The sequence below is a fragment of the Mustela nivalis genome (genome assembly GCF_964662115.1).
Source record: "Mustela nivalis genome assembly, chromosome: 8".
NCBI lineage: Eukaryota > Metazoa > Chordata > Mammalia > Carnivora > Mustelidae > Mustela > Mustela nivalis.
Genome location: NC_139027.1, coordinates 33,823,818 through 33,837,169, shown reverse-complemented (window position 1 = coordinate 33,837,169; position 13,352 = coordinate 33,823,818). Strand labels below are relative to the sequence as shown.

General features: G+C 36.5%; 1 protein-coding gene across 5 annotated transcripts in view; it reads right to left on the bottom strand.

Moving 5' to 3' along the window:
* The window catches only part of EML4 (EMAP like 4), a 155,958-nt gene that overhangs the window by 14,560 nt on the left and 128,046 nt on the right, over positions 1 to 13,352 (bottom strand). For all 5 annotated transcript variants that reach the window (XM_082743281.1, XM_082743280.1, XM_082743282.1 and 2 more), the window contains 2 exons: positions 3,607 to 3,695; positions 1,851 to 1,948 (listed from right to left, as the gene is read on the bottom strand). In XM_082743281.1, coding sequence (XP_082599407.1) covers positions 1,851 to 1,948; positions 3,607 to 3,695 — 187 coding nt within the window. The remainder of the gene's footprint in view (positions 1 to 1,850; positions 1,949 to 3,606; positions 3,696 to 13,352) is intronic.

Genomic DNA, 13,352 nt, shown 5'->3' with positions numbered 1-13,352 from the left:
GGTTGGAGTGAAAAATTAAGAAAAACTTGGTGCCTGGTAGGGTAAACTATAGTAACTTGAAAATTATTTTCAGTGGAACATTTCATTTGCTCATGTGGTTACAATGAAGCATTACTGTACTATTTTAGATCACAAATATCATGATAATCAATTAAAAGACATTTCAATAAATTAATGGGTAATGATTCATAACGGTTATCAAAGCAAAAAAATATTCTGGATAAATTCTAAAACTTTGATGTTGCCTGTAGATCATTTTATAGGCTGGTTTTAGCCTATGGTACAAAATATATGTGTGCAGGTACACATGTGTGTGCACAAAGTATATAAACAAGTCTCTTCTTTGAATAGTAAATGGCCTGGGTTTCACTTATGTATGTTTCTAAAAATTAAGTCTTTTATTTATCCCCCTAAAACCATTTTGTGATATGTGCCGCCACTAACCACTATTTCATCAAGTAATTTTCTACCTTTCCTAACATACACACCAAGCTACTTCAATTTTTTTTAAGATTTTATTTATTTAGGGGCGCCTGGGTGGCTCAGTGGGTTAAGCCGCTGCCTTCGGCTCAGGTCATGATCTCAGGGTCCTGGGATCGAGTCCCGCATCGGGCTCTCTGCTCAGCAGGGAGCCTGCTTCCCTCTCTCTCTCTGCCTGCCTCTCCATCTACTTGTGATTTCTCTCTGTCAAATAAATAAATAAAATCTTTAAAAAAAAAAAAAAAAGATTTTATTTATTTATTTGACAGACAGAGATCACAAGTAGGCAGAGAGGCAGGCAGAGAGAGAGAGAGAGAGAGGGAGGCAGGCTTCCTGCGGAGCAGGGAGCCCGATGCGGGGCTCGATCCCAGGACCCTGAGATCATGACCCGAGCCGAAGGCAGCAGCCCAAACCACTGAGCCACCCAGGCGCCCCAAGCTACTTCATTTTTTATAAAAATAATAGTCAACACATATTGAGTACCTATTATTTGCCAAGCACTATTCAAAGTATTTTATATGCATTAATTTATTTTAATCCAGTGAAGCAGAAACTGCTCTTATCCTCATTTTATAGATGAAAAAACTGAAACAGATGTAAGTAACTTCCCAAGGTCACACTAGCTTAGAATTGGTGAAATAAGAATTCAAATCCAGGTAGTCTGATCCCAAGTCGGTGCTCTTAACCACGATGCTATACTGCCTGCCTTCCTGGTCCTGCCTCACCTAAAATGTATACTTTTTGAGGACAAGGAATAAATCTTACATATATTACTGGTGTCTAGAACATTTCTTATGCTTGCCATAAGGTGTACTCAGCACGTCTGCAGAACTGAATCGTTTACCTTACAATGATAACAAAGTCAATCAGAACAAATTCAAGAAGGAAAAAAAAAAAAAGAACAAATTCAAGGAAATATGCTTCTGTTAACTCTTAATGCAGACAGATCTCCATATAAATTATTTTACTTTAGTGGTAAAAGAGGTGATACAAGAGATTGCAGGGTATTGGCGGTGGACAGGAATGTGGGACACTGGGATTAAAAGTGAGATACCCCTTCATTTCTGACTCATCAATTTTCAAAAAGTGTTATTCTAAGCGTTTCCTATGGAAACAGCTTTGATTTAAGACACTGCCTTAAAACTAGTCAGAAACAGACAGATATTAAACTCCCATCAAAAGAAGAAACACTTCTAAATCACACAGGGAACTGCAATATTCTGCTGTTAAAGTAAATCTGTTTTCAAAGAGATTAAAGTTTAAAGCAGTTAAGGATAGTAAAACAATGGATACATCAATGTCTAACTTCTTATCACAAGTAAAATTTTCCAACAATTTTACAGCTGAATTTACTTTACTTCAATACTTACAGTGCACTTTCCATGTCTGCTATATTTTCTTCCATTTTCTGAGACTACATAGAGGTAAATAAAGTTGTCATGAGATCCTACAGCCAGGAGGGTGCCATCTAGAATGAGACAGGGAAAAATGTTAACTAGGGAAATGTACTGAGCTGCTATTTTATTGGACCTGTACTAAATGAATGATATTTTACAAATGTTAAATCTCACCAACTTAACTGTTATTTTGCATTTTTTTTGAGGCAAACTAAAAAAAAGTTACTTTTTAAAGATTTCTTAACATATAATGTATTATTTATTTCAGGGGTACAGGTCTGTGATTCATCAGTCTTACACAATTCACAGCACTCACCATAGCACATACCCTCCCCAGCGTCCATCACCCAGCAACCCCATCCCTCCCACTCCCCTCCCCTCCAGTATGTTTCCTGAAATTAAGAGTCTCTTATGGTTTGTCTCCTTCTCTGGTTTCGTCTTGTTTCATTTTCCCCTTCCTTCCCCTATGATCCTCTGTCTTGTTTCTCAAATTGCTCCTATCAGTGAGATCATATGATATTTGTCTTTTCTTATTTGGTATTTGATGAATGAATCCTTCCATCACTAAGCACACTTGAAAAACATGGCCATCTAGTCCAGTCATTTCTTGGAGATACTCAAAGGTCGGGGACTCCGGGGTCATCTCCTCCTAGTTAGTTAAACACTGGCTCCAGGGAAGTTAACGAGCTCTTATGGGTCTAAGTACATAGCACTCATGAGCTGAGTGTTCAACTGCTCATTTCAGCTGAGCACACATGACTCTCCAGCTTGGGAAGGGACTATGTTCTCTTCTTTTATGGTCTCTTCTATTGTTCTTACCACAGAACAGACGGTCAATAAAGTCCAACTGATCTTTGGATTTTAATTGCTACATTTGTAGCAATTTGCTAAGACAACACTAAAAAAGCCAAGCCAAACAGAAAACCTTTTCTGCTTTAAGATAACTTGTCAGGCTTATAGCCTGAGCAAATATTCTTCCTTCCATGTTTAACTCAGAGAACAGTATTCTGCACTTCTTTTTAAACAACTCAGAAGCAATCAAAAAGAGCCTCTGAATCCCACACTGATCTAAAGGACTGGAATATATTTTCAAATATAAGCAAATGTCATTTACACTAACTCCATGGAAGAATAACATGAATGGAAACATATTAATAACAGGAAAAGGGAATGGGAATATTATAGAAACATAATGAACATTCTGAATAAAGTATAAAGAATTATTCAAACAAGGCTAACTGAATTTATAAAATTCTTATGAGTTGCTGAGTATTTTATCTTACAAAATCATGACGTAGCCAGTAATACAACTAGATTTTAAAGAACTTGAACAGCCTCTAATAGTGTGTATTTTGAATATTACTATAATTTATATCTTCTTACATACAAAAAAGATTGCTAAATAGATGTAACATTCAGCCCAATACCTATTCAAAATCCCAAGTATGTGTAATTCCCCCAAAGTGGGATTTGACTGTATTCTGCTTTCAACTGCAAATGCAGTTGTAACAGTTCATTCTAAATTTGCTTGATGATTTAGAATGTTGTTTAACTTTAGAAGATCTTTTGCAGTTTCCCGCAACAGAATTTAATCTGATTTTGGGGGAAACATATTCAATAGTTAACAAGTTTAGAGAGTAAAGAAAAAAGTAGTCCGTTTTAGTGGAAGTGAAAATATGCACTGACAGAGAAATGCCGTGAGTGCCAGGATGGGGGTAAATCCGCCTACCTACTGAGTAGCGCACCACGGAGAGCTGTTCATTCCCATCTGTGTGGATAGAAACTAGATCTCTGGTTTCTGCATCCAGAACAAACCACCTGTTAAGAAGTAAAAATCAAAGTTTTCTTCAGATATTAGTACTTAAAAAAAAAAAAAAGATTGCTGACTTTTTCTCCCTTTTAGAAAATTTCAATGAAATTCTAATAATGCCTTTAAATATCACGTTTCCAACATCCACTGAAGGATAAATTCTGCAAAATGGTGCTAAATACAATGTGTATATATATGGACCTAGGCATGTTCTCATTTCTATTTAGGTAATCATTAAATGCCCACTGGGTTTCTTTGCTAGGTAGCATCTAAACAGAAAGTTAAGATGATAGGATCAGTGTTTTTGAAGATTAAACCAGAGATGGGGAAAAAGAAATAAGTCAATTGAAACAAAGGACAATTAAGAGCCAATTTCACTGATGGTGACCATATACAATAGAGATGGTTATAAAAGGGAAATGAACAATAGAAGACACAGAAAAACCTTTAGTAAGGACGTAGGATAGGTTGAGCTGAACACTGAGGGAATAGGCGGTTCAGTAGCAGAAGGAGGAACAGCTGCACAGCTATGGAGATGGGAAGGAGCATAGACAGTATGAATGTCGGAGGGGAAAGCAGAGGGCTCTTTATTTAGTGTGATTTCAAAGGAACCAGCAGGGGGCGCTCTGCCTCTCCAATACCTCCACATGCACAAAGTGCTCTGAATTCTTTCAAAGGTCGTTTCTTGTTCACATTTACAGAAGTCAAAATGTGAACAGCCTTTTGAGAGGTAAAATAATGGTTAAATTTAACTACATAATAAATGACGTATCCAATCTTTTTACAAGAGCACTTGAAGAGGTGCCTGGGTGGTGCAGTGGGTTAAGCCTTGGACTCCTGGTTTTGGCTCAGGTCCTGATCTGAGGGTTAAGAGATGGAGCCCTGCACTGGGTACCCTACTCAGTGTGGAGTATGCTTAACACTATCTCCCTCTCCCTTTGCCCACTGCCCCTCACCCCATGCTCATTTGCTCTAAAATAAATAAATCCTTTTTTTTTTTTTTTTTTAAGGGCATTTGAAGGGAAGGATGGTGCTTCAGAAAAAGCATGGCAAAATATGAGGTATAAAGCAAAGAATGGCAACTGAAGACAACTAGAGACTGGATAAGTGAGAGGAAGGCAGGTTATAAAGAGCATACATAGCTGCTTGGAGGACTTTAGAGTTAGGTATTAAGTATTTGGAGAATGAATAAACAAATGTAAGGTAAGTCTTGAACATGACAGAAGCCAAGTTTTAGGAAGAATTATTATTTTTAAAAGATTTTATTTATTTGACAGAAAGAGACAAAGCGAGAGAGGGAACCAGAAGCCAAGGGAGATGGAGAGGGAGAAGGAGGCTCCCCACTGAGAAGGGAGCCCGATACGGGGCTTGATCACAGGACTCTGGGATCATGACCTGAGTCGAAGGCAGATGCTTAACGACTGAATCACCCGGGCACCCTCAGGGAAGAATTGTCTGATGTGAAGAGAACAGGACAAGACTAGCAAGTTTTGTTTTTAAGATGGGAAAAAAATCAACCACTAAAATAAGCCAATGAAGAAATCATAATGAGAGTTCTTGTAATTTTGAAGCTTTAAAACTAATACCTGGAAAAAGATCATTTCCCCTTCAGATTAAAAGAAATACTATTTAGGAGAGAGAAAAGGGCATGAAAGAATTTAAAAAGTTTAGCGATGTCACTTAACATGCCTTAGTGCATGCAAGGTAGAAGATGAAAGACTAAAAGATGCTTACTCTTACTATCTACCAGTGAAATCCCTCTCTAATTTAAAATATTCATGAATGAATTTTAGTAACTTGTGAGCTATGGGTTGAAACTTCTAGGTAGCTAGCCAATTCATAAATTCTGTGTTCTATGCTGGTAAGAGAAATCGCTTCTATGTGAATACCTGAGTTAAGACCAACATCAGGAAGCTGGCACTAAGAAGCTCTATGCTGTATGTCTAGTGATTTTTCCATTTCACAAGGTGTATTACTTTACTAAAACTGGAGAGTATCCGTAGATTATACGTTTCTTCTGAGAACATAATTTATTAATCAATTTTTATGGCTAACATTGTTAAACTCCTCTGAGGCAAGAAATACCAAAGCTGATGCCAAGTGAACTGCCTTTTCAGAATTAAGGGTACAAAATATTCCAACCCAGAATGATTAGACAGACCCAAAGAACAATGAGGTACAGTGCCACTCTGTAGGTATCAGATGTCAAGTTTTTAATGAATTTATGGAAACTTTATTATCTTAGGCATTTGAAAAATTACCATTTTTTATCAGGAGAGCCCCAACTACTGTTCCCCCGACCCCAAACTACTGTTTTAAAACTGTTTCCAAGTCAATTTAATCTTCCTGGGAAAATGACAACTAATTTTCTCTTTCTGGAAATTCCCTTAAAAGCAGTAAACAAAACAAAACCCACAACAAACCCTAGAATATCTGTTGGTGTAACATGTAGAAACCCGAAACTCTGAATTGTTGACTGATAAGAAATGGTAGCTATAAAAAAGAAAACCCTCCAAAAAAAAAACCCTGCCTACTTTTTCTAGTTCTTTAATTATATATCAGAGCTTCTGGCCCTTGTGCTTTTCACTAATATCACACAAGAGAAGGGTATGCTTCCTAGGCCTCTGAGATACATTAACATTTTCTCCAAAGAGAAAAAAGGAGTTAACCAAGGAGGCAGAAGAATTTATAAATTAACTGGGGAGAAGGAGTGAGTTCATAAAGTGGTAAACAGTTCAAAGTAATATGAATTACACAAGTTATAAGGATTATGAAGTCTCAGAGCAGGGAGTAATCACAGAGGAGATGAGTGGTCTAGGATTTCGTCACATCAAATGTGGCAAGAAATAAACAGGTAGTGAGCAGTAGACAAGAAACTACAAAAAAGGTTGGCATATATATGAAGGATGGCGACTTGACCATTCTAGCTGAGTGGTGACAGAAAGATTTTTAATGAGCTTTTCAAGGCCAGGCTAACAAGTTTGGATTCCACTGTTTAGGTATCAAGAAGAATTTAGTAATGTGCTAATCCAGTTAGCTCACAGTTTCCCACATTTGCTCAATCTACTCCTCCTGCTTAATATGAACTCCTGACTCTTCACTGCTTCTTCAAGATCCAAGAACTTGGATCAATCCCTCCCCTGTGAAGCATTTTCTGACCTCACACTCACTGTAATTACCTCACACTCACTGTAATTTCTCTGTTGATCTTTAAGCATTAGTGCCTGTTTACTCAAGTACTATTACACTATAATAGGATATGTTCTTTACCCTTTACGTAGTATCTAATTAGGTTACGATCTACTTAGGGTTGGGACCAAGTCTCATAACTTCTTTGTGCTACCCATGGCATCTAGTTCAGTGCTTTACAAGTTGCTGGAACTCAATCAGCATCTGAAGAGTGACTCAGAACTGGACTTATAACAGGACAGAACTCAGGGAGATTCATGCTGATGGAGTTCAAAGACACTGTGCACAATGGGAAATGAACTCAGAAGTACCCATGGGCCAAGTTAACACCAAATTACAGAGAGAAAAAGCTATTCTTTTCTAATTAGAAGCTTTCTCTTCTAATTATGTCAAAGAAAAGTCTCAGCTAATGCTAATATGTCTTTGATTACTGCTCCTTTTGAACAGCAGGAGCATTTCTTAGACTCAGAATTTTATAGTCAATAGTATTTTAGCTACACTGTTGGTTTGCTTAAGTGACCGTCACCATCAAAATTGTGGAGGTGAGCCTTATCACTGGACTCTCTCCAGGTCTAGGATTTTATGATTCCATGTCAACAACTAAATTCTTTACTTACTCACCAGGCTCACTTCCCCAGCCTGCTTCCTTGTCAAAGCTGTCACCATCACTGCAGACCAGAAACTTTGGGATCTTTTTTGAAGTCACCTCTCTCGGTCTGTCCACTACCCTTTCTATCCATATATATATTATATATAGTATGTTCCATATACTGACTCGATTTGATGGATTTCTTTCTTTGAAACAATTTCCAACATTAATCTTGCTTTTTATTCTCATCATCACTTCCGGCCCACTGATTTCTCTAATTTCAGGTGTCTAACCTCCATTTACCAGCCTATAAAATGGCAAAAACTCTGTTGGCTTGAAAACAGAACTGGGTCCAGACAAGACCAGAGTAAAGTTTTGTGTAAGGTGCTTAGAGAATTCTGAGATGATACAGACCTAGTATCCTGATGGGATGGTAAATATATCTGTGGTTCCTCTGAGGTCTGGGGGTGCTATATAGATTAAGTGCCTTTAGGGAAACTGGTTTCAAGAAATTTGAAGGGGAAGGATGATCAACTGGGGTCTTGGAAAAATCAAGCATAATGTATTTTTAACAATTCAGGAGATTATAAACTTTCAAATTCATAGCAGTTCAGGTTTACACATATCTTTATGAAAAACTTCAAATCCCATCAAGAAGCCTAAATTTTAAAAAACAAGATGATATGGTAAATATACAATGGAATATTAATCTGCCATAAAAAAGGTAAGAGATCTTGCTATTTGCAACAACATGGATGGATCTAGAGGACATAATGCTAAGTGAAGTCAGTCAATCAGAGAAAGACAAATACCATGAGTTCGCTCATGGAGAATTTAAGAAACAAAGGAAAAAAAAAAAAAAACAAAAACACACACAAATAAACAGACTCTTAAATACAGAGGTATAGAGGACTGGTGGTTTCCAGAGGGATGGGGTAAAAAGGATAAACAAGATCAAGAGTACAGTTCTCTTGATGAGCACCAAGTAATATACAGAATTATTAAATCATTATGTTGTACACATAAAACTGGTAACACTGTATGTTAATTGTATTTCAATTAAAAAAATGAGAAAATGTTATATTTGAAAATCACACGTGAGGTTATGGTGCCTAAGTGTAATTTATTAATTAAATGATTTATAGTTACTGATTTGTTAGATCTAAGATTTTGGTAACTAATGATTAACAATACTAGTACGTACTAACTTTTATCCATTTATATGCTTATTACCTAATTCCAACACCAGGCAAAGGCATCACACGAAAACTATAGACCAATATCCTTTATGAATATAGATGCAAAAAAATCATTTTTTAAGGGATTTTATTTTTATTATTTATTAAATAGATTTTATAAATCTATTATTAGAGACACAGCGAGAGAGGGAACACAAGCAGGGGGAGTGGGAGGGAGAAGTAGGCTTCCCAAAGAGCAGGGAGCCTCATATGGGGCTCAATCCCAGGATCCTGACCTGAGTTGAAGGACTGAGCCACCCAGGAGGCCCAGGGGTGCAAATATCTTCAACAAAATATGAACAAACTGAACCTGGCAACATATAAAACATATATACCATGACCAAGTAGGATTTACCTCAAGAACACAAGGTTCACATCTTAAAAACAGCACTATTCTGTATTAATAAAGGACAAAAAATGTTATCTCAATAGACCAAGAAAGGATTGGATGTGACAAAATCTAAAACTCTTTCAAGATTAAAAATTCTCAACAAACTTAGAAGGAAAATTCTTCAACATGATAAGCAGCATCTATGAAAAACCTATAAATAACATTATACTTAGTAGTGAAAGGCTTTCCTTCTAAGATAGAGAATAAGATAAGGATGACCACTCTTGCCACTATTAACTACTGTACTTGACGTTCTTCTACTCAGGACAATTAGACAAGAAAAAAAAATCATTCCAATGGGAAAGAAAACAATTTGTAGATTACATAGTCTTCCTGCCTACAGAAAATCCTAAGGAGTCCACTAAAAAACTATTAGGAGAAATGAGCTTATTAGCAAAGTTGCAGAATACAAGATCAGAGGAGAAGCAGTTATATTTATATACAATAACAATAAATATTCTGAAAATGAAACTGTTTTCTCAATTTCATTTAAAATGGTATCAGGAGAATGAAATACTTAGGTACAAATTCAACAGATGTGCAAATCTGTACCCTAAAAAGTAAAAACAGCTTGAAAAGGAAAGCTGGAGGCATCATAATTCCCAACTTCAAGTTAAATTACAAAGTAGTAGTGATCAAAATGGTATGATACTGGCACAAAATCAGACATACAGATTAATGGGATAGAACAGAAAACTCAGAAATGAACCTACAACACAATGGTCAATTAATCCTTGACAAAGCAGGAAAGGCTACCCAATGGGTAAGTCTCTTCAACAATAGGTCAGAAACCTGGACAGCTGCATGCAGAAGAAAGAAACTGGACCACTTTCTTACTCCAAACACAAAAATTAATTGAAAGTGGGTTGAAGACCGAAATATGAGACCTGAAATCATAAAAATCCTAGAGAACACAGGCAGTAACCTCTGACATAAGCCATAGCAATTTCTTTCTAGATGTGTCTCCTGAGGCCAAGAGAAACAAAAGCAAAAATAAACTAGTGGGACTTCATAAAAATAAAAAGCTTTTGCACAGCAAAGGAAACAATCAACAAAACTAAAAGACAGCCTTTGAAATGGAGAAGATACCTGCAAATGACATATCTGATTTTAAAAAAAAGTGAATAATCCACTTAAAAAATGGGCATAAATTTTTCCAAAGACTGACATTATATATGGTCAACAGATGCATGAAAAGATGCTCAACATTACAGATCATTGGGGAAATACAAAGCAAAACCATAATGAATTATCATTTTACACCTGTCAGAATGGCTAAAATCAACAACGTTAAGAACAGGTGTTGGTAAAGTATGGAGAAAAGGAAATTCTTTAAACTGTTACTGGAACTGCAAACTGGGGCAGACACTCTGGAAAACGGTATGGAGATTCCTCAAAAATTTAATAAGAACTACCCTATGATCCAGCAATTGCATTACTAGGTATTTACCCAAAGAATACAAAAATACTAATTCAAAAGGACACATGCACTCCAATGTTTACAGCAGCATTATCTACAATAGCCAAATTATGGAAACAGCCCAAGTGTCCACTGATTGATGAATGGGTAAAGAAGATATGATACACACACAGGAATATTACTTAGCCATAAAAAGATGGAAATCTCGTTTTTCAACAACATGGGTGGAGCTAGGGAGTATTATGCTAGGTGAAATATGTCAATCAGGTAAGATAAATACCATATGATTTAACTCACATGTCAATTTATTTTTTTAAAAGATTTTATTTATTTATTTGACAGACAGAGATCACAAGTAGGCAGAGGCAGGCAGGCAGGCTCCCCACCGAGCAGAGAGCCTGATGCAGGGCTTGATCCCAGGACCCATGGTCCCAGGATCATGACCTGAACGAAGGTAGAGGCTTTAACCCAGAGCCACCCAGGATCACATGTCAATTTAAGAAACAAAACAGCAGGGATCCTGGGTGGCTCAGTCGGTTAAGAGACTGCCTTCATCATAGGTCATGATCCCACAGTCCCATGATTAAGTCCCATGATCAAGTCCCAAGTCGGGCTCCCTGCTCAGTGGAAAGTCTGCTTCTCTCTCTGACCCTCCTCCATCTCATGGTCTCGCTCTCAAATAAATAAATAAGTAAAATCTTTAAAAAATAAAATTCTGACTCTTGATCTCTGCTGAGGTTATAATTTTGGGGTTATGGGATCAGTCCCACGTGGGGAGGTGGCTTGGGTTTCTCCCTTTCCTTTGCTTCTCCCCTGGGTTGTGCGTGTGAGTGCGAGCTCACTCTCTCTCTCTCAAGTAAATAAATAAATCTTTAAAAAGAAAAGGCAAAACAAATGAACAAAGGGAAAAAAGAGAGGGGGTCAAACCAATAAACTCTAGAGAACAAACTGCTTTACAAGGGGGAGGCAGATGGGGGGTGAATTAAGGAATACACTTGTAACGAGGGCTGAGTGTTATACGGAAGTGCTGAATCACTGAATTGTACGTCTGAAACAATTATTACACTGTATGTTAACTAACTGGAATAAAAATGTAAAAACTAGAAACATTTTTGAAAGAAACTGAAGATGTAAATAAATGGAAAAAACATTTCCTGTTCATAAATTGAAAGACTTAATACTGTTAAGATACTGACATTCCCCAAATTGATTTAACTAAAAAAAACAAAAAAACAAAACAAAAAAACCCTATCAAAATGCCAGCTGGCTTCTTCATAGAAACTGCCAAAATTAATCTTAAAATTCATGTGGAAATTTAAAGGATCCTGGATATTCAAAACAACCTCAAAAAGGGCAAAGCTGGAGATTGGAGGACTCATATTTCCCAATTTCAAAATTTACCACAAAGCTACAATAATCAAGGTTGTGATACTGTGCAAATCATATCTGATAAGGTACTACATCCAGAATCCATGAAGAATCCTTACAACTCAACAATAAAAAGACAAAACCAGTTCAAATATGGGCATAGGATTGAATAGACATTTCCTAAAAAGGCTATCCAAGTGTTAAGAGATAACATCATTCACCATCAAAAAATGCAACTCAAAACTACAATGAAAAAGCATTTCACATTCACTAGGATGGCTATACTCAAAATACAGACAATGACAAGTGCTGGTGAACATGTGGGGGAATTGGATCCCTTATACTTTGCTGGTGGAGTTGCAAAATGTAGCTATTGTGGAAAACAATTTGATTATCAAGAGCTCAGCAAGTCTACTCCTTGGTATATGCTCAGGAAGAGTTGAAAACATGTCCTCGCAAAAACGTGTATATGAAACTTAGGTCAAAGAAGCTAGTCACAAAAGATCACTTATTATAAGAGTCTATTTATATGAAATTTCTAGAATAGGCAAATCTACAGAAACAGAAATACCAGTTGCCCAGGGTTTGGGGAAATGGGTGAGGGTAATGAAGAGTGACTACCAATGCGTATTGGGTTTTTTTGTGTGTGTTAATGAAAATATTCTGAAATTAGCTTGGGATAAAGCTTGTGAACTTACTAAAAACTATTTAATTATATACTTCAAATGAATAACTTCCGGTATATATCTCAATAAAGCTGTTAAAAAGAATCTTTTATTATGTGAGGATCAGCATGTTAAGAAAGAACTACATCCACTTAGGGCTATATGTTTCTTTCCCTTAGAACTTATAGTAGTGATACATTATTTTAAATGACAATTTTATTTATCATTGTGACAATTTATACTTGTGTTTACTTCTTGATTCCAAGAAATACATTTCTAGATTTGGACATAAAAAGATCTTTAAACATTTTGCTAGTCACCTTTTCTAGATCATGTACAATTTGGACATGTGTTGCACTATATTTAAAAAAAAAAAAAATTTCCTTGTCCTAAGTGTGACTATTTTTTTACAATGAGGGGTCAGTGATAATGTATCTGAATGGCTACACTGAGGAATTTTCAGTTTCAGACACTACAAACCAGGTATTCACAAGCCCATGTAAAAAATAAAAATAAATGAGAAAGTTCTCCAAGAATCAATACAATCTAACCAGATGCGAAACCAAAGACAGGAATAATGGATAGAATGAACATGGATAACTACATCTCCCCTCGGTTCTAAATAACGTCCATCACCTTGTATTTAGTTATCACATCACTCTCACTTATAAGGTGTTTCCTACTCACAACTCCATGAGGAAACGACTGGCTTTAAGTCCTGTTAACTGAGTGAGTGACTTTTCATTCTAAGCTTATTCATTATGACTTTGCAGCTACATGCACACGTGCAAACACACACACACAC